The sequence below is a fragment of the Musca autumnalis genome, unplaced genomic scaffold (genome assembly GCF_047663935.1).
Source record: "Musca autumnalis isolate F117 unplaced genomic scaffold, ASM4766393v1 scaffold_3, whole genome shotgun sequence".
Lineage (NCBI taxonomy): Eukaryota > Metazoa > Arthropoda > Insecta > Diptera > Muscidae > Musca > Musca autumnalis.
Window position 1 is genome coordinate 225444584 of NW_027411866.1, and position 22393 is coordinate 225466976.

At 33.5% G+C, this 22393-nt stretch overlaps 3 protein-coding genes across 4 annotated transcripts in view; 1 reads left to right on the forward strand and 2 right to left on the reverse strand.

Annotated features, from left to right (window-relative positions):
* The window catches only part of Gmap (Golgi microtubule-associated protein), a 167277-nt gene extending 165836 nt beyond the window's left edge, over nt 1–1441 (reverse strand). The window contains exon 1 of the mRNA XM_073976993.1: nt 956–1441. Within this exon, the coding sequence (XP_073833094.1) occupies nt 956–1171 (216 nt within the window). The 5' untranslated portion in view covers nt 1172–1441. The remainder of the gene's footprint in view (nt 1–955) is intronic.
* Nucleotides 1442–17832: 16391 nt separating this feature from the next.
* Nucleotides 17833–19281, reverse strand: Ldaf1 (Lipid droplet assembly factor 1). Its single transcript, XM_073976995.1, has 4 exons — nt 19212–19281; nt 18946–19093; nt 18677–18889; nt 17833–18620 (listed from the first exon to the last, which is right to left on the reverse strand). Exons 2-4 carry the CDS (start codon nt 19052–19054, stop codon nt 18352–18354), a joined length of 591 nt encoding a protein of 196 aa, XP_073833096.1. The 5' UTR covers nt 19055–19093; nt 19212–19281; the 3' UTR covers nt 17833–18351.
* A 1059-nt stretch (nt 19282–20340) lies between these two features.
* Nucleotides 20341–21873, forward strand: Acbp1 (Acyl-CoA binding protein 1). 2 transcript variants are annotated; one of them, XM_073976997.1, is made up of 4 exons: nt 20341–20436; nt 20771–20824; nt 20995–21109; nt 21528–21873. In XM_073976997.1, exons 2-4 carry the CDS (start codon nt 20810–20812, stop codon nt 21668–21670), a joined length of 273 nt encoding a protein of 90 aa, XP_073833098.1. In that variant the 5' UTR covers nt 20341–20436; nt 20771–20809; the 3' UTR covers nt 21671–21873. The 2 variants fall into 2 exon arrangements, with proteins under 2 accessions (XP_073833098.1, XP_073833099.1); XM_073976998.1 differs by having other exon boundaries at nt 20410–20440.
* Nucleotides 21874–22393: the final 520 nt, after the last annotated feature.

Consider the following 22393-nt stretch of genomic DNA (forward strand, 5'->3'; position numbering starts at 1 on the left):
CATTTAAAGTACTGTTATACTAAAATTGTACCGGTAAATAAAAAAGGAATCCCCACGACATAACCATCTAACTAAGCTTGTTCTAAACGATGTTAATGTCAGTACATGATTGGAGGGTATGCTACATGGGTTTAAATGAACTAAACAATCGTAGTGCTATTGACAGCTTCCATTCTTATATTTTTTTAGTTGACCGCAAACTTTGGGAAATAATAAGTAGCGTATACGCCACAATAATCTACACCGGAAGTACGTGCTATACGAATACAGCACTACTGTAAGAATTCTCTACAAATGGAATTTAAATGTTCTAATTAGATTTTATATGTATTTTTGGTGTTCATTTTGTTGCATAATAAGGGTCCTTTTCTGGTATTATTAGAAAGTCAATTCTTCAAATTCTCATTAAACTCTATTGAATTTCTATATTGGATAAAACTTTTACTTACATGACCATTAGTTATTATTTGTAGTGGATCATATCCGACATATTCATGTAACACTTCCGGAATTTTTTTATGTTATCTTGGAATGAAAACAAACATTTATCTGCACACAAATTTTGCACATTCCTTTATAAGGGATATTGTATTGTTTTATCTCAGATACTTTTATGATGTATCGACGAAAACTTATACACATCTATAACCACATAAAAAGAAAACTAGCAAACCACAATTCAACACAAGCAATCTCGCAATCTCCTTCTGAAGATGCCTACCCTAACTTTCAAATTGGTCGGTTATAACTTGAAATGACTTTTTGCGCTGCTCTAAGAGGAAAGTGAAAAATCGAATTTTCTATCTACACTGTATTTTGCAACTTGCGGCGCGCACCACATAAAACGAGACACATACACGCACCCTTTTTCCAGCTTCTTTTGCACCACTGCCCTCCTTTTTCGTTGTGCGTTTGATGATGTGCACATCAGCAACATTGTTTCACACTCACTCACCTCCATTTCTTTGTCGGAACACAATTTGTCCAGTTCCTCTTTTTCCCTTTGGGTATCTGCCAACATGGCAATGGCCGTTTTGTTATCAATGGGTGGCGTTGCCCGTTCCCGATACTCAGCATCGCCAGGTCCAGCAGTTTCCTCCAAAATTTCATTTGCCAGAGTTGTCAGTTGACCTTTAATGGTATTCAGATTTAAGTTATTTAACCAAGACATTTTCGCTCACACTTCACACGCGGACACATGCACACATTGATTATTTATTACTTTACTTAATTATTTATTGATTTTTTGGTAAAAATTCTTTTTATTTTTAATTTTTTTATTTTTTTTTAGTGATGATGATGGCAAAAACCTCGTATTGTATTTATTTTGGTTTTTGTTGTTGCACAGCTGACTGTTTTGCTTTTTTCTTTTTCTTTCATATTCCTACTCGCCGATATGGCATCTCTAAAACAAAAGAAGAACATACGAAGAACGAACACCAAAGAATCGGAATCAAAACAAAATGGAAGGTATGTTTAAAAAAACAGCTGTTTAAGTCCGTGTTGCCACTTTGATGATGACGAAATTTGATGTTTGAGCAATTGGCATGGTATAAATAGAAAGGTATAACAGAGCTCACATCTGATTTCAATTTTTTTCTGAGTGTGACCGACTTTTGTCAATTTGAAGTTTATATTTTGTGTGTGTATGTGTTTGTTTTGAAAAATATTAAAAATGTTTTCAAAATAGATTCAAAATCAATTGCAATGAAATCGTTAATTACAGAGCCGTTGTAGAATATAGCTTTGTTCCTTTACGTTCAAGAATCTTCAAGTTTTACCACTTTTTACTCGAAAAGCGTTCCTTTACTTCAGACACCAAAAAATTCATATGGGAGCAGTTTACAACTTTTGCTACTTTTGCCGGTTTTACCATTTTCAGAAGTAAAGGAACAGACCATATATTTATCAAACTTAATGTCATGTTCACACGAGCGTTTCAATTACGTTGTTCGCAAGTCGAACGACGTACACGAATTAACCCGTTTCCACGGCACCATTCGTAATTAACAGAAACATAAACAGAATTTCCTTCATTTTTGTTTCCTTGTTTTTACGAAAATTAGAACCGAAAACACATAAAATATACATTAAATGAATAGGGAAAGCAAAAGACTTTCCTTCAAATGTATCTTCTATATTTAACTTCACACATATCGTTCATTTTTTCCATAAATTCTGAATAATTTTGTATTTTCAATATATTTTTATATGTTTCTATTTTGAAAATTAAAGAGAGAGAGAGACACGTCAAAACAATGTTTGTGTATACAGATTTTCAGTTATTTGTTTCCTTTTTGGACAAGAAATGTGTGTGGAATTAAGAAGGAAACACAACCATCTTTCTTCTGCATCTATATAAAATGTCTAGTTCATTAATTTTCATTCATCTTTTTCCTGTTTTATAAACATTTTTGTGTTTTCAACAAATTTTTCAATTTTGAATTTAGACATGTCATAATTATTTTTTTCGATAAATTCTCTCATTTGTTACGGATGGGACATACTTATTCCTCGTTCAGAGAGTATTTCCAATCGAACAACGTAGAAAAATCGTCGTTCGTTCATAGAAATTTGTGTGGGGAAATAAGTAATTTATTCGTAGTTATGGGTCGAACAACGAATAGAGAACGAACGACGTACCGTGGAAACGGGCTATAAGTTGAAAATAAGTCCCAATTTACATTAGGCGAGTTTACTTGCGGCAATTGTCAGTTTGATGGAGAGGGGTGAGGAATATGGTAACCCTTTGCCTCTCAACACCCTCTCTCACCGACAAACTGACAATTGCCGCAAGTAAACTCGCCTAATGTAAATTGGGACTAAAGCTCTGTTCCAGAACTAAAAAGTTTTTACAATTTTTACCACTTTTACACATTTTGCGTTCCCGTACACAAAATTTATATGAAAATCGTTTAAGACTTTTACAACCTTTACGACTTTTACCACTGTATAAAGTACGGGAACAGGCCATAAGTTTTTGGCCGTGTTTTCATGTACAGTCTGAGTCAAAAGAAAGTATACATCTCACAAAAAGTTTTTAATAGCATAATTACACCGGTATACTGATACAATAAATATAAAGCACAAATACAATTTTTTTAAGTGTTTGGTGGTGAATTAAAATCCAGAAAATACTAGGCCTTGTATAAACTTAATTATGAAATAAATGAAGATTGATAAAATAACCCAACATTTTAATAGGCCGTTTACATATAACCGGGTTAACCCAGTGGGTCTGGGTTTCAAATGTCATTTCCATTGTGTATACTTCAAATAAATCTTCATAAAGAAGGTTAACCCTGCAAAAAACTATAATCTAAACGCCGTATAAGAGTCAAAAGAAAGTTTACACTCTTGCGAAAATTGAGACATTTTTTAATTCTTTGGGTTGACATGCTTTTATTTCGGCTTTTTAACTTATTTTGATCTATTTGAGTGTCTAAATAAAAAATCCACCAGTATTTTGGTGAAATCCGGTGATAATACCCCCATTGGACCCGAATTACAGCTTTCGGGCAATTTTGGCACAAAATAGGGCTTTATTTATCTTTTGGATTTTTTCGGTATGTACTCAATGGATTTGTGGTCTAGAGACTACAATAAGTGATCCTAGATGCATGGGTGTAAAACATAGCAATATGTTATCCATAAATATGGGCGAAGCCTTCATACCCCTGCCCAAATGTCAGATCCCCCTTTGATATAAGCCTAATTTTAGTTCACTAGGATCTGTAATCTCGTGTCAATATGAGTATATGATATTGTTCTTGTGTCCTTGAACCCCATGGTAGAACAAGAAAAGGTAGCAGCAATACCCAGCTGACTGAACTGGGTTGTAGTGTTAGTGTCAAATTCCATTCGACATTTTATGTATTTATTTATATGTTCGATGTATATTAGGGATATATATTTTTGAAGAACAAATTTATTCATCAGAAAAAAAAACTATTTCCCATAAAGACGGCTTCATATCATTGACATGTAACCTCCTCCAGGTCCGAACGACATGCCGCACTCTAAAACACCGCTTAGAGAGGCGGTACAATATTTGTTAATACACAGTCTTACATAAGTATACGTACGCCCCATAAATCTTGGGTTTTAGAAAAAGTAATGATATTTATGAAATTCCAAGTACACAGGTTTATTTCGTCTCACTAATAAACAATATTTAATACAACAAAAGTATATTCTATAATATAAATAACGGTAAATTTTACAAAAACCAAAAAATGATACTTACAAAAGTATACATACGCCCCAAGGAAATATGAGTATTATCGTACAATTTATGGAATTAGCAGCAAAATTTATACATTTTATTGTTTTGGCGAATGTGTCTGGGTGTCCGAGATATATTTTAGAGAAAAAAAAAATAATTTTTGGGTGTTAAGTGCCGTTATTTAATGCCAAACTTCTTGTATAGCTCGTTAAAGCGGACCCTTGCTGATTTCTTTCCGTTTTAGGTATTTGAGTATACAAAAGCCACAATATTAGTGTCAGATTATAAATTTTGAGATCCTCGAAAGCTTTTTAGTTGACCTTGTGCATAACACACCTTCCTGGGTGTCGATAAATTCACATTTTTCCTAGGATGTCTCAGGAAGTTAATAGTTTCCTCGGAATTCTTGGCTCAAATTACATACAGAAGACCTTGAATTGTGTTTTAATATGGCGTTATATAATCCTTGGACACCAATTGAATCAGAAATGTACATTTATCCGATACTTTCCGACCCTATATTGACGGTATTGGTTATAATACGAAAACTACGTTGTTCACAGTGTAAATTTCATGCTTTTTGGTAGTGATTATATTTTGATGCTTTGGGAGCAGGTTTTTAACAGAATATTTCACATTTCTGTTTCAATTGGTGTCCAAGGATTATATAACACCATATTAAAACACAATTCAAGGTCTTCTGTATGTTATTTGAGCCAAGAATTCCGAGGAAACTATTAACTTCCTGAGACATCCTAGGAAAAATGTGAATTTATCGACACCCAGGAAGGTGTGTTTTGCACAAGGTCAACTAAAAAGCTTTCTAGGATCTCAAAATTTATAATCTGACACTAATATTGTGGCTTTTGTATACTCAAATACCTCAAACGGAAAGAAATCAGCAAGGGTCGGCTTTAACAAACTATACAAGAAGTTTGACATTAAATAACGTCATTTGACCCCCAAACATTATTTTCTTTTCTCTAAAATATATCTCAAACACCCAGAGGCATTCGCCAAAACAATAAAATGTATAAATGTTGCTGCTAATTCCATAAATTGTACGATAATACTCATATTTCCTTGGGGCGTATGTATACTTTTGTAAGTATCATTTTTTGGTTTTTGTAAAATTTACCGTTATTTATATTATGGAATATACTTTTGTTGTATTAAATATTGTTTATAAGTGAGACGAAATAAACCTGTGTATTTGGAATTTCATAAATATCATTACTTTTTCTAAAACCCGAGATTTATGGGGCGTACGTATACTTATGTAAGACTGTGTATGTGTGGTATTTTGTTAAACTTGAAAAGAATAAAGCCCTAATAAACATGTGCTTTTTTGTTTTCAAAAGCAAATGATTGAAACATCTTCTCTTTTTTCAATGAATTACCAGCGACCCGAAACATTTTTGCAAGTATTCTACTTTCTGCGAGAAATTATGCATTTAGTGGAATGATATGGAAACATTCAAATTGAAAATCTAACGAGTTTTCATTCATGTTTTCCAAAATATTCAATCAAATGTGAAAAATTATTAGTTTTTTAAATTCCAATAATTTATAGACATTTCCTTGTTTTGTTTACATTTACGTTGACACTAAGGTTTACAAACAAAAACAAATTCCTTTGTGGTTGTTGTTCGAGTTGTATTTGTTGTAGTATTAACTTTACCTTGTATTTGTTCTACCATGCTTGAACCCATACAAACTATTTCTTTGAAGCCCTCTTCTGTCAGGCACCCGATGAACATATATAGGAACTCCATCAAGTTTGATTTTGTATACAACATTTTCACCATTAAAAGTCAAAAGTATCCACTTCAGTTTCTTTCATTAAAACTGCGATTGCTAAGAATTGGTTAATGATAGCGATTTCATTCCGTCTTATATTTTTACATTAGTGTCTTAACTTAAATAAAATAAAATTAACGAAATTCAGGTAAATTTAGATAAAAAATAAAAATGGTTAACGAACATCGATTTCAACCTCACAGTGAAAAGTATGCACTCTAAAAGTTTTATGAAACCAAAAGGATTTCTTAAGAGTTTAGCACTTGGTATGACATCCTTTGTTATACTTTACAGCTTTTAGCCTTTTTGGCAAAGATTTAACCAAGTTTTCGGGGCAAGATATCGAAATTTTTCCCCATTCTTCTTGCAAAGCATATTTTACGATTTTTTTATATTTGTCTCCAAAATACTCCAAAAGTTATCTATAGGATTCAAATCCGGGGATCGGGGAGGTGTTTCAATCACTTTTGGACAGTTACATAGCATCCATTTTGGAAACATACAGTTTGTCAAGTAATTGTTTTCGAACCAAGAAAATTAAATTTTTTCTGTATTAATTTATGAAAAATGGCTGATAATTGTGATAAAAATGTCGGGTTTTTTGCAAAAATTCGTTGGACGACTTATTTAAGACAAGACAGGATGAATAAAGGAAAAATTAACCCACGTAGTCCAACAAAAATAACGAAAAACAAAAACTACATGTAATACCAGTTGTCAAATAAATGTTTTTGAAATGTAATAGAGGTTCCAAAATACCCCATATTTTCGGTAAATACTTGAAAATCATGACATTTTATGAAATTTATTCTTAACAGGGATTAACTACTAACAAGTATCAACAATATTAGACATCGAATATCCGTACTAGGGGGGTTACCATATGGACTAAGGGAGTACCAGATCATATTACCTGTAAACAGGGTCCTATTGGTCTTAAACCGGGAATATATGAAAACTAAGACGTTTTATGAGTTTCTTTAGTTCACTAGGATAGATTGGCATCAACTAAAATAAATATTACCTTCAGAATAATTAAATCAGGAGGGTTGCCAGATCAACTAAAAAGGTACCAGATTATATAAACAGTAAATGAGACCAACTGAATCCATAACCAGGGCTTAAGATTCGTTTATTTAACTCAAATTACATTAAGGGATAAGGCAATTCTCCAAAACAAACCAAAATATTACATAAAAGTACAAAAATCGATTAGAAATACATATGCAAGATATTATCAGTCTATACTGATTTTATAATAGACATCCGATTTCAACTGTTAAGAGCCAGTTCAGAGTAATTCTCTATTTTTTGTGGCTTCCATGGTAACCCTGAACCATTATTGTCCCGTCAGCATCATTTCCCCGTAAAAATATGATGCAGTAGTACTGCATGTCGAAATCTGTACCCCATATATTTCTAAGCAATGTCAGTCTCCTACTGCGATATTTCCGATTATTTCTTGAAATATCATTATCTCTTAATTAATTTGAAGTGAAACAACAAACTTCTGTGCCCTCTTTTGAGACACAGGTGGTCTCGTTTACGGTTTATATAATCTGGTACCTTTTTAGTTGATCTGGCAACCCTCCTGATATAATTATTCTGAAGGTAATATTTATTTTAGTTGATGCCAATCCATACTAGTGAACTAAAGAAACTCATAAAACCATGGTATAAGTAAAGAGGTAGATTTAAATGAAAAAAATCTATAGAACCCTTGTTTTCCTGAGTTCATAAAACTTCAAAATTAGTAAACAAAAAGGCAACAAGTGGGTTTGTTTACAAAATAGCAATTTTGAGCATTTTATAAAAAACGCGAAAATGAATGAAGGGCCACGGTTTCTCCACATAATCGAGTTGTGGATATGATAAAATGTTTGTTTCAATAATAAGCTGAAGAATTTCTTCCATACAAATGTGCTAAACCCAATTTTGAAAATCATTGAATTCGATTGTTTTTAAAATTGTTGGCATATTATTCAAACATCACACACACATACAAAGATTGTGTATATTGTTTTGACGTTTTAGGAACAGTCGAAAGAAAAAAATTTTAATTGACAGGAAGCTTTAGCTAACCTTTATTATTAAACCATGCATAAAACGTCTTAGTTTTCAGATATTCCCGGTTTAAGACCTATACGACCCTGTTTACAGGTAATATGACCTGGTACTCCCTTGGTCCATATGGTAACCCACCTAGTACGGATATTCGATGTCTAATATTGTTGATACTTGTTAGTAGTTAATCCCTGTTAAGAATAAAATTCATAAAATGTCATGATTTTCAAGTATTTACCGAAAATATGGGGTATTTTGGAACCTCTATTACATTTCGAAAACATTTATTTGACAACTTGCATTACATGTAGTTTTTGTTTTTCGTAATTTTTGTTGGACTACGTTGGTCAATTTTCTCTTTATTCATCCTGTCTTGTCTTAAATAAGTCGTCCAACGAATTTTTGCAAAAAACCCGACATTTTTATCATAATTATCATGGTAGAACAAATACAAGGTAAAGTTAATACTACAACAAATACAACTCAACAACAACCACATTGAAATTTGTTTTTGTTTGTAAACCTTAGTGTCAACGTACATGTAAACAAAACAAGGAAATGTCTACAAATTATTGGAATTTAAAAAACTATTAATTTTTCACATTTGATTAAAAATTTTGAAAAACATGAATGGAAACTCGTTAGATTTTCAATTTGAATGTTTCCATATCATTCCACTAAATGCATAACTTCTCGCAGAAAGTAGAATTCTTGCAAAAATGTTTGGGGTCGCTGGTAATTCATTGAAAAAAGAGAAGCTGCTTCAATCGTTTGCTTTTGAAAACAAAAAAGCACATGTTTATTAGGGTTTTATTATTTTCAAGTTTAACAAAATACCACACATATTAACAAATATTGTACCGCCTCTATAAGCGGTGTTTTAGTGTGCGGCATGTCGTTCGGACCTGTAGGAGGTTACAATCAATGATATGAAGCCGTCTTTATGGGAAATAGTTTTTTTGTTTGATGAATAAATTTGTTCTTTACAAATATATATCCCTAACATACATCGAACATAGAAATAAATACATAAAATGTCGTATTGAATTTGACACTAACACTACAACCCAGTTCAGTCAGCTGGGTATTGCTGCTACCTTTTCTTGTTCTACCATGCATAATTATCAGCCATTTTTCATTAATTAATACAGAAAAAAATTAGTTTTCTTGGTTCGAAAACAATTACTTGACAAACTGTATGTGATTTGTGCTCGGGCTCATACAGTATGCAAAGTACATATTCGTACACCCATAAAAACTGAATAAAATCGCTATTATTTCCATATTTTATGTGCAAATATGAAACAATTGATGGGAATTACTATAACGAAGAAAGATTTAAGAATAACAAAACAATTTTTTTATTTATTCCGTCATTTAGGTACAGATGATGCTGTGTGGACGGCAAAGTTCGTATTCGTACATCTATGAGCACAATATATTTGGGGTTTTTAAGGATTTTTAAAGCAAAATACCGTACATTTTTGTTCTTTTCTTCTTTTAGAATGCCTCTGCTATAGAAATACAGTCAGGGACAAAAGTTTACATACACCCCCTAAATCCCGGGTATTAGGGTTACTAGTGATTTTTATGAAATTCCAAGTATGCAGTTTTATTTCGTCTCACTAATAAACAATATTTAATAGAACAAAAGTATATTCCATAAAACAAATAACGGTAAATTTTACAAAAACCTAAAAATGATGGGGACAAAAGTTTACATACACCCCAAGGAAATATGCGTATTGCCGTGCAATTTATGAAATTAACAGCAAAATTTATACATTTTATTGTTTTGGCAAATGCCTCTGGGTGTTTGAGATATATTTTAGAGAAAAGAATATAATTTGTGGGGGTCAGATGCCGTTATTTGAGGGCAAACTTCTTGTATAGCTTGTTAAAGCTGACCCTTGCTTAATTCTTTGCGTTTTTAGGTAATGCACTTTAAAAAACCACAAAATTGGTGTCAGATTACAAATTTTGAGACCCTAGAAAGCTTTTGAGTTGTTGTTATTACTTCTCGGACGTCGATAAATGCCCGCTTTTCATCAGATATCTCAGGAAGTTAATAGATTCCGCGGAATTCTTGGTGCAAATTACATATAGAAGGCCAATTCAACCTTGTAATATGGTCTGATACAATCCTCTGGCATCAATTAACTCAGAAATGTACAATTATACGAAACTTTTCGCCCCTATAGTGACGGTAATGATCATAATACGAAAACGACGTTGTTCACAGTACAAATTTCATGTTTTTTTGGTAGTGCTTACATTTTGATGCTTTGGAAGCTTCGGGAACAGGTTTGTAACAGAATATTTCACATTTCTGGTTCAATTGATGCCAGAGGATTGTATCAGACCATATAACACGGCAATTCAAGGCCTTCTATATGTAATCTGCACCAAGAATTCCGCGGAATCTATTAACTTCCTGAGAAATCTGATGAAAAGCGGGCATTTATCGACGTCCAGGAAGCAATATTTTGCACAAGAACAACTCCAAAGCTTTCTAGGGTCTCAAAATTTGCAATCTGACACTAATTTTGTAGTTTTTTTAAGTGCATTACCTAAAAACGCAAAGAATTAAGCAAGGGTCGGCTTTAACAAGCTATACAAGAAGTTTGCCATCAAATAACGGCCCACAAATTATATTCTTTTCTCTAAAATATATCTCAAACACCCAGAGGCATTTGCCAAAACAATAAAATGTATAAATTTTGCTGTTAATTCCATAAATTGCACGGCAATACGCATATTTCCTTGGGGTGTATGTAAACTTTTGTCCCCATCATTTTTAGGTTTTTGTAAAATTTACCGTTATTTGTTTTATGGAATATACTTTTGTTCTATTAAATATTGTTTATTATTGAGAAGAAATAAAACTGTATACTGGGAATTTCATAAAAATCACTACTAACCCTAATACCCGAGATTTAGGGGGTGTATGTAAACTTTTGTCCCTGACTGTATGTAAAAGATAACAATAATTTTATTAAACATTTTGCATGCATAAAAAGTCGGACAAACATTTGAAATTCTTAAGAAAAATGTGGTAGATACAGTGAGCGTCAAAATAAACTCTACACCTCTCAACATTTTTTTGATTGCATTATTACACCGACATAGAGATTTTTTGGGTGCCACCGTGGTGCAATGGTATGCACGCCCGCCTTTCACACAGAAGGTCGGTGGTTCGATTCCCCGGCCAGGCAACATCAAAAATTTTTCAACGGTGGCAAAATACCCCTCAGTAATGGTGGCGACATTTCCTGAGTATTTCAGCCTTGTAAAACTTCTCTACAAGTGGTGTCTTTAGACATGCCGTTCGGACTCGGCGATAAACAGTAGGTCCCATATCATTGAGCTAATATGAATCGGGGTGCACTCATTGATATGAGAGAAGTCTCCCTTGTCCCGTATGGGATGTTGTGGAACAATGTTGTGTTTGTATAGAGATTTTATACGTATAACATATAAATGTATCTTTTTTAAGCATGTAGTGGTGAATTAAAATCCAGAAAATATTAAGTCATTCCAACGTTTCATTAGGGAATAAATGAAGATTACAAAAATAACGCAAAATTTTACGCGTCATAATTAAGTTTACACTTTTGCCAAATGCAAGAATTTTGGGTTTTGAACTTATTTTCATAATATTGGAACCCACAAATATTAAATCATCCATTGTTTTGGTGAAATCCGGTGATATTTCCCGCATTCGGCCCGTGGAACCGATGTCGTGTAGTTTTGGCATAAAATGTGCCTCTATTTTACTTCCTGTTCATTTTTTTCTGTAAGTACTCAATAGATTTGAAGTCTAGAGGCTATATTGATTGATCCTAGATACATAGAAGTCAAACATATCAACATTAGGGTTATGACTTTTTTACAACCTCATATCCCTGTATCATAGCGTGATGAGTTTTGCCATAAGATTACATAAAATCTTAATTATAAGGTGATTCGGTGAAAAAACCTCACGCACAAAATGATTTTAAAATTTGAATTTATCAAAATTATGGACAATTTTTTGAAGTCACTGAAAACAGATATATAATTGAAAATAAACTTTAGAGCCACATGAGATAATAAAAATGACATAAAATTTATTTCTCACTATTTTTCTTCAATTCTGAGAATCGTAAAAATGTCGTAAATGCTTTTATTCAAAAATATAATTTTTTAACAAAAAACAAAAAATTTAAAATTTTTTCAAAGTGACTTTTTTCGCGACTTTTTTAATATTTGAATGAAATAAACGTTATTATAGTTATTAGTAGGCTTATATTTATTCATTCGCGCAACAAAAAATAATTTTTTAAAAAAAAAATTTTTTCATTTCATATATTTTTTCAAAAAATTATTTTTTTAAAATCGATTTGTGCGTGAACTTTTTTTATATTTCAATTGAATAAACGATAGCATAGTGATTAATAGGCAAAAGTTCATTCATCCCTGCTACAGGAAATCATTTTTGAGGAAAAATGTCAAAAAGTCATAACCCTAATCAACATATCATGGTATAAGTAAAGAGGTAGATTTAAATGAAAAAAATCTATAGAACCCTAGTTTTTCCTGAATTCATAAAACTTCAAAATTAGTAAACAAAAAGGCAACAAGTGGGTTTGTTTACAAAATACCAATTTTGAGCATTTTATGAAAAACGCGAAAAATGTATGAAGGGCCAAAGTTTCTCCACATAATCGTGTTGTGGATATGATAAATTGTTTGTTTCAATAATAAGCTGAAGGATTTCTTCCATACAAATGTTCTAAAAACAATTTTGAAAATCATTGAATTCGATTGTTTTTAAAATTGTTGGCATATTATTCAAACATCACACACACATACAAAGATTGTGTATATTGTTTTGACGTTTTAGGAACAGTCGAAAGAAAAAAATTTAAATTGATAGGAAGCTTTAGCTAACCTTTATTATTAAACCATGCAACATATTATTTAGAAATATGGCCGAAAGCTTCAGATCCCTGCCCATATTTTACGTAAATTTAATTTATTTATGAATAATACATATGTTATATTTGACTCCTATGTACATATCTAGGATCAATCAATATAGCCTCTAGACTTCAAATCTATTGAGTACTTAAGCTGTAAACAGATACAACGTTTGGGTAAAGTTTTGTGTCGTTTTGGCCGTTTTTACACTGTTGGGCATGATGCCGAAAAATTCAAATTCATTTGAAATATATGCCGGCAAACAGATAAACGCTGGACTTTGGTATCGTCGTCGCCCTGTTGTTGTTGTTTTTTTCTCGACGCCCAACGCAAAACTTTAATCAAACGTTGTATCTGTTTTCAGCTTTACAGAAAAAAATGAACAGCAACTTACAGAAAAAATGAACAGGAACACATTTTATGCCAAAATTACACGAAATCTGTTCCACGTGCCGAATGCGGGAAATATCACCGGATTTGACCAAAACAATGGATGATTTAATGTTTGTGGGTACCAATATTATGAAAATAAGTTCAAAACATCCCTTCATTTTGTTAAAGAAATAAAAAATTCTCGCATTTGACAAAAGCGTAAATTTAATTTTGACGCGTAAAATTTTGGGTTATTTTTGTAATCTTCATTTATTCCCTAATGAAACGTTGGAATGACTTAATATTTTCTGCATATATTAATTCGCCACTAAACGCTTAAAAAAGATATATTTACATGTTGTACGTATAATATCTGTATGTCGGTGTAATAATGCAATCAAAAAATGTTGAGAGGTGTACAGTTTATTTTGACGCCCACAGTATCTACCACATTTCTCTTAAGAATTTCAAATGTTTGTCCGACTTTTTATGCATGAAAATGTTTAATAAAATTATTGTTATCTTTTACATATTTCTATAGCAGAGGCATTCAAAAAGAAGAAATGACCAGGCCGATAGTCCTCTTCAATATGAAATGATGTCCGATAGTCCTCTTCAACATGAAATGATGGCACGTGCAGTACGTGCTTGTCTGGAGTATCGTGTTGACATTGAGACGGTTCTGAACACATTCAATGTACCACGAGATGCTCTTATGGAGATCATTGCAGACTGAATACATTCAATGTACCACGAGATGCTCTTATGGAGATCATTGCAGACCAACATAGAAAGCTGTCCACTGTTCAAACCTGTTACTCTGAATTCATCGACGAGAAGAGGAAGTTGGAAGAAGAAATTGATGTAATAGCGCATCAACGCCTATTTAAAAGACCAAAACCATACAACTTAAGCAAAGTACACACGTTCCAACAAAACTGACAGTCATCGAGGTCTATTTCGTTAATATCAAAGTCTAGCAGAATAATTACTTTCCTAATCACTAAATAATACCTTAAATGTTGTATTTCAATCATTTTTAGCTAACAAAAAGTTTTTATTTGCCAGAAAATTGCCGTAAAAGTACGTTGACTGTCAGTTTTGTTGGACCGTGTGTACTATGCTTTAGAAGATATGAAAGGAGCTGTCAGGCAATCGGTTCTCTTATTTGGAAAACCAATATCCCAAATTGCAAAAGAACACAACATGCCAAGGGCAACTTTAGCAGATATCCTGAAAAAAATTCCCTCATACATGTCGAGAAAACGTTTGCAAAACAATGAGAAGGCACTGACGGGAAGAAAGAAGAAATGCAACGTCGACTATTTCAGGATGCATTGAATAAACATATCAACAGTTTAAGGTATGTGACGTACAGTGAATCACAGTCAAAAGTATCCACTTCAGTTTCTTTCATTAAAACTGCGATTGCTAAGAATTGGTTAATGATAGCGATTTCATTCCTTTTTATATTTTTACATTAGTGTCTTAACTTAAATATATTAAAATAAAATTAACGAAATTCAGGTAAATTTAGATAAAAAAATAAAAATGGTTAAACAACATCGATTTCTACCTCACAGTGAAAAGTATGCACTCTAAAAGTTTCATGAAACAAAAAGGATTTTTTAGAATTTCAGCACTTGGTATGACATCCTTTGTTATTCTTTACAGCTTTTAGCCTTTTTGGCAAAAATTTAACTAAGTTTTCAGGGCAAGATATCGGAATTTTTCGACATTCTTCTTGCAAGGCATATTTCAGGGTTTCTATACTTTAGATGTTACGATGTTTTATATTTGTCTCCAAAATACTCCATAAATTATATATAGGATTCAAATCCGGGGATCGGGGAGGTCTTTGAATCACTTTTGGACAGTTACATAGCATCCATTTTGGAAAAATATGTGATTTGTGCTCGGGCTCATATATTGATAAAATTGGAATCTTGCCCCAAATCCCATTTTTTCAGCGCCTAAATTTCAAATTATCCTTTCAAAATGTTTAAATAATACATCTTATCCTTAATTCATTCGATAAAGACACGATTTTCTACACCGGAAGCACTCGTACAACGCCATATGTACCACAACAGAGTCTCCTCTGTGTTTTACTGTTGAAATTGTGTGTTTAGGGTCCAAGACGGTATTTTCCCTATGACACCTTAATTGGTCCATATGACCAAAACAGGCTGCCAATGAAAGGAATGAAGACAACTTTATCCTGTTTTGGCCATATGGACCAATTAAGGTATGTCATAGAGCAAATACCGCCTTGGAACCCAAACACGCAATTTCAAAAGTAAAGCACAGAGAATTATAAAAACAAATAAAACGTCAATGATTTTGAGTACTCAACACACCGTCCTCATCAATTTGTGTTACAAGAATTTTGTTGTCCTCTTTCTTTTCTTACGTTCGGTGAACATTCCATATTGTGGAATTTCTCAAAGACTCGAAGAAGTTAAGTGGTTATGCCATGGGGGATTCCTTTTTTATTTTCCGGTACAATTTTAGTATAACAGTACTTTAAATGGAATATTTTTGTATGCCATCTTAAAGACATATTTTAACCCTACAAAATTATTTTTTGAATTGTTAAAAAAACTTGTTTCAAAGTTACATGTCAACGTTTACATTTGCTCTTGTTGTTGTAACAGAGTGTATTAGTCCATATTTACATTAGGCACTTTTCCTTGCGGCAATTGTCAGCTTGAAGTAGAGAGAGGTGAGGCATATGGTAACCCTTTGCCTCTCAACACCCTCTCTCACCTACAAACTGACAATTGCCTAATGTAAATATGGACTTGTTGTATGTTTGTGTGTTCGTTCTTCTGGATCTGGGTATATCTCCAATTCCAGGAAAGTGACTGTTTCGATGAGACGTAGCCAAAGATTCAATGGAGTTAGACCAGCGGGTGAGGCAGGACAGTTGAATAGGCACAGTTTGTCGTGTGGGCCCATGCCGCATGCGATGTTTTGCGCGGTGCGATCAATCTTTGCCCTATAAGAATTTAAACGACTGCAATATCCAGAGCGTAGTTGAGCCAAAACTACACTGGTTTGTCGTGACAGTTGGCACTCCTCAGCTGCGATAAAAGGGGTATGTACTCCGAGAACTTTATTCACACTGTGGCCTTAGGAACTGCGTCCATGTGGATGATATTTAAACCTGCTTCATATGCCTGTTGATCTAGGGGTTCTCTCCTGTATCGTTGGACCTCTTCCTCTAGAATGCCTTATCTCATGATGCGGATTAAAGTCCCCCAAAACCAGACGGTTATGACTTTCCAAGTGCTAATGTTAGGCTCGTGACCTGAGATACAGCTATCTATCGACGGGATGTATACGTTCAGCAATTCGTATCTCGGCAGTTCCAACGGCTGGTGTTAAATGCTGTATGTGCGGTTGCTGTTGCGGGGACTGAGGGAGAGTTTTGTAATCAGACGACGACTCAACATTGCTGTTTTCACGCATCATAGTCCCTCACGTAGACAATTCCAGAGCAACCCCTTAGATGCACCCACTTCTGACATCTATTGCATCTCGCCGAAGGTTGAAGATGCGGATGAGACAAACCGAACACAAATATATTGGTCCATGTTTTCCTACGTCCCGGCACAGACCAAAAGAATCCTGAGCAGGCATTCCGGGATATGTTGCTCCCAACACAGAAAAACGAAACAAATACAAATATATGTACACTGAGGTGGCAGACGCTGGCCGGAACACTGATTTTGTATGGTTTCGGGTCTATCCGGAAAGAGAGAACCCGGTGTCGTGGGATTGTTTACATTTGTTAGTCCAGGTTGCATAATTTCTAGTCATACCCACTGTACATATGCACCTAGAAAAATTCCCCATTTAAATGAGTGCACCCTGAATGGGTCACGGCATAAGACAATCCATGGTGGTGATGGCATATTTGGAGAAGGTATGTAGGATGAGGGAGCCACCGTGGTGCAATGGTATGCACACCCGCCATGCACTCAGAAATTCTGCGGTTCGATTCCCAGGCCAGGCAACATCAAATTTTCAACGGTGGCAAAATATCCCACAGTAATGTTGACGACATTTCGTGAGTATTTTATCCATGTAAAACTTCTCTACAAGTGGTGTCGTATGCGCCGTTCGGACTCGGCGATAAACAGTAGGTCCCATATCAATAACTTAGTACGAATCGGTGTGCACTTGTTACGAGGGAATTCTCCCTTGTGCCTTCTGGATGTTTGTGGACAACAATTGCAGGATGGATGCATGTAGGATGTGCAGACGACTTTATCGTTCACTTTGGTTGCCTCAAAAAATGTTGTCGTATACACCCGATAATATATACGATTTTTTTATGTAGAAAATATACAGATCCGCGTTGACAATCTCAAGGTTTGAAATAATAACATTTAATACTTAAATTTGTTTAGCAAAGCATAATTTATTTATTCTAAAATAGTGAGATTTTTGTGTCCTTTTTTACGTTCGTCAGGAATGATCATTGTACATAGGTATTTTGTTTCGAAATTTGTGTGATGTGGGAAATAAGGAAAATATTATTTTCAAACTAACTAAATGCACCAGCTGTATTGGCTTTAGGAGTTCCAAAGGAATGTTAACAATTGAACAATCGTTAAAATTTACTGCACTGACTCAGGCGGAGGACTGCAACTACATTTATATAACATGTAAGTTTAACATAAATAGACGGACTCGAACCAGCATTTATTTATTTTATTTAAATAAATAAATGACAAACATCACTATTCGAACAATTTCTTTATAACTTGTATATATGTATGTGATTATCGCCCCAAAATCTGTATATGGTACATACATTTCAAATTAAAGCGGATACAGCTGGAATATTCTACAAAATGTAAGGTATACCCCTTCATATATAATAATGGTCCGGTATTATTTGTATTATTTTAGTATCCCTAATTTACTATTTCTTCGTGACCTGAAGTTTGTTGATTGGTAGCGCTTTGAGATCCATTCACCCTTTGCGGTGTTGGCGACGTTTGTCTTTCATTTTGCATAAATCGTAACAGCGCTGATTTGTGACTTTCAACACTTCCATACAAATCATAAATTTGGGCAAATCCAAAATAGGCAAATAAACCCACAATTGAAAAGAATAGTACAACAATTAGTAAGGCTCCAAAAAGGCCGCATAACATCATGGAGAATATTGTTAGCAAGGTACCTAAATGATAAAGTGTTAGTGCTTTTATGAGTCTTCTATTTTAATGATATATTTACCTTCCAACACCAAAAATCCGGTCAAAGTAACAAATAACGTTGAAAGTCCAATACCAATAAAAATTAATATGGGCAAAGCGGCAACCAGACCACCAGCCAATATACACAAGGCCGTTTGGGGATTTTGTACCGACCACTGGACACAACGATCAATTAGCTGATAACCACCCAGATCAACCATTACAAAATTGAAAAGTATTTTTAATTGAAGAACTAAAAGAATATGGCATTAGACAACTCCATTTTAGATGAAGACATTCAAACTTTACCTAATTTCCGGCATACATCCAACAATAAACGGAGCATTTCTTGGCTTTCCATGTTTCCATTTCCAGCAGAAGAGGAGTTTGGTTGGCTTTGAGTTCCTGGTTCATTCATTGAAGACTCTTCTTCCTCTGTATCGGATTCCTTGAAAACCTGTTATCAAAGTGGTTTGTTAAAGTCGTTGGTTGTGTTTACAACTTGTTTATTAAATAATACCATTATAAACTTAGTTCTCTTATTATTGATTTATTCTTTTAAATAAATTATTTACTTTGGCCAAACAATTGATAAAACGACGAACGAAAACAATAACAAAAAAGCCCTTTAACCTGTTAGCATCTGCAATGGCTACGTACGACAAATGTTAAAAAATGTCGCAGTGTTGTAAAAACAGTTAAATTGGCGAATGATAAAGGGCTGTTTACACCATCTATCAATGTCGTATGAGATGCCAAATTTTCTACCTGTGAATGTTGTACACATAGTGTAACCACTATGAAAATTTTCATTTATCAAAATGATTTGGCAACTCATATGTAATTTTTTCATTTAGGGAGCGCTCTATTTGGTATGTCATTCTCTTATGTAAACATAAATTTATCAGCTGTTTTCTGACATTCTCAAACAAAAAATGAAAAACAAAATCTTTTAAAAAAGAAAATGGAAAGGTATTTATATTTAAATATTCAGTAAAGTAAAAAAATGGCGTTTATAATGTTATTTTTAGATAGATTGGTCGAAAGAAGCAATCTTTGAAATGATTGTTTTGTGGCAAAAACATGAATGCCTCTATAACTCCAAATTCAGTTTCCTTCAACCAAAATTAAAATTTGCGCAAAATTGCAACTCAACATTAAATGTTAATAATGACAAAAACAGCTGTTTTTATATTTTTAGGTTATGTCATACGAAAATAACACTTGCAGGTATGAACGCACAAATTGAAAATTGTATGGATGACGTCAATTTTGACAAACATAGAGAATGTCGAATGGGTGAAAGAAATGGCAGCTCATATGACATTGATAGATGGTGTAAACAGCCCTTAAAAGAGAAAGCCATTTTGGCTCCCTCTCTCTCACTCTCTTAAAAATTGCTTCCAGTTTTACTACTTTTTGGGGTTAAGGAACGCTTTCCGAGTTAAAAATGGAAAAACTTGAAGAAACTTTAATGTAAAGGAACAAAGCTGTTGCTTTGAATTGTGTGCCATGTCGTATGAACGGCTTAATTCGTGTACGTAATTATGAGAGCGAACAATGTTGTTCAAATGCTGTTATGAACATGGCATTATTTGCTGCATTTGTCAACAAAATCAAAAAACCAGCCACAACCACTTTTAAAGTTGACAACACTCTGGTGACTAGCCGAATGACATACGCCTTAATTTATGTCTTACATCTATACGACACGACGTTACGTCGGGTTTACTTAACTTTAGTAGTCTTTACCCGGCTCCATCAAGTTAGTTAAAGTTTATTCACTGAAACAATTGGAAGGTAGGTGCGAGGATTCTTACAATAATTAATAATAAATTACAGTTATTAATATTTATTATAAAATACATGACCTTTTGTTATAAGAACACCTGTAACAAGTGACACGAACATTACAAATTCCTTGAAATCAAGACATTAAAAAGGAGGGAGTGGCTCTCCTTATAATGGATGGGATAACCCAATACCCCACTCTCTTGTTTGTATATGTATTTGTATATATAAACGCATATAGTATGTATGGGGTGATGGGGCTAGTGAAAATTTTAAATTATCTCTAAGGTAACAGGTTAAAAAACTACATATTAATTTCCTTTTTTCCGTTTATTTATTTCAGTATTTAGTTTACAACGCACAAAACCAGAGTCCAGTAAAAATGGTTAGCCAAGAAGTAAGTACATATTATTTTTGATGAATATAATATACAACATAACTAATGGAATTTATGTGTATATGAATGTATTCCATAATAGATAGTTGTTTTTTTTTATTCTAATCAGACCATTGACAATTAGACACGTGTTATTATCTATGCTTTATTAATTTTATTTCTTTTTTTAGGAATTCGATAAAGCCGCTGAAGATGTCAAGAACTTGAAGTCATCTCCAGCCGACAATGACTTATTGGAATTGTATAGTCTTTATAAACAGGCCACAGTTGGAGACTGCAATACAGGTAATACATATATTCTTTCCTATGACCTCTTTACGTCGCTGTCTTATCAATAATATAGTTTATGATTTTTCTAATTGATGTTTAGAGTAGAGCGTAATCAAGTGTAGCGGCATAATCGATTAATTGGGACGAACATTTTGATATGGTTTTGTTAATTGATAATAATTTATTACTCTTACAGTAGGCATTACAGGGATAAGATAATACGGTAGTTTGAAACACTTAGATAAGAATGGATATGTGGTTTTAACATTAAAGAATGCTACTAATCTATAGTCTATAGTAGATTAATAGAAAAGATTAGGACTGTATACATATATATTTGTACACAAAAAAAAAACATGTTTAATAACGGTCTAACAATGTTATATTTTTTATGATGCAATTACAACCTAATACTATATTTTTTATTTTCCAGACAAACCCGGCTTTTTGGACTTCAAAGGCAAAGCTAAATGGGAAGCCTGGAACAATCGCAAGGGTACATCCAAGGATGATGCCATGAATGCCTATGTTGAAAAGGTCAAGGCCCTTATTGAATCTATTGGCCTTAAAGCCTAAATACAGCACATAAATGACAAAATATAATTATCCCCACAGAAGTCCATTTAATTTATTATTGAAAAATTATGCTGGCATTTATTAAGAAAAAACAATGGAATAACGTATAAGGAAAAAATGTAATGCACAATTTTACATTAGTAGTTTGCTAGAAAAAAATATATATTCACACACATTTTTTTTTCACTTCGTATGGAAAATAACATGTTTTGTTTCATTTTAGCTTAATAATAGTACCAACTATGCTGTTCCAGAACCTGCAAAAATCCAAAATTTTAAAATTTTAACTACTTCTCCATCTATAAATTTTAAAAGTTTTTGTGGATTAAGCTTATGGACGGGAACAAAATATTTTTTAAATTGTAAATTTTTTCTAAGTAGCGGGGGTTTAACAAGGGAATTTTAGCAACTTCAGAGACCCATATCTAGGGATATATCGACTTCCCCAACAAATGTTATAAATATATGTATATTTGTGATCAGCTTGGCGCATAAACTCATGCCGTTTCTGTGTACGGGAACACTCGCCGGAAGCGATAAATGACTCAGCGGTGCGGTGATGTTTTGTAGGTTTAGGTTGCGGCTGGGATGCTCACGGTGGTAACATCCAAGCAGGTACCACACCGAAAACATCTTATTGTGCTGGTGCCATGAGGAGGTATCCTGTTGCAGTCCTAGGACGCCATTTGCATATCAAACTGCCACCACACAGCTTACCACAGA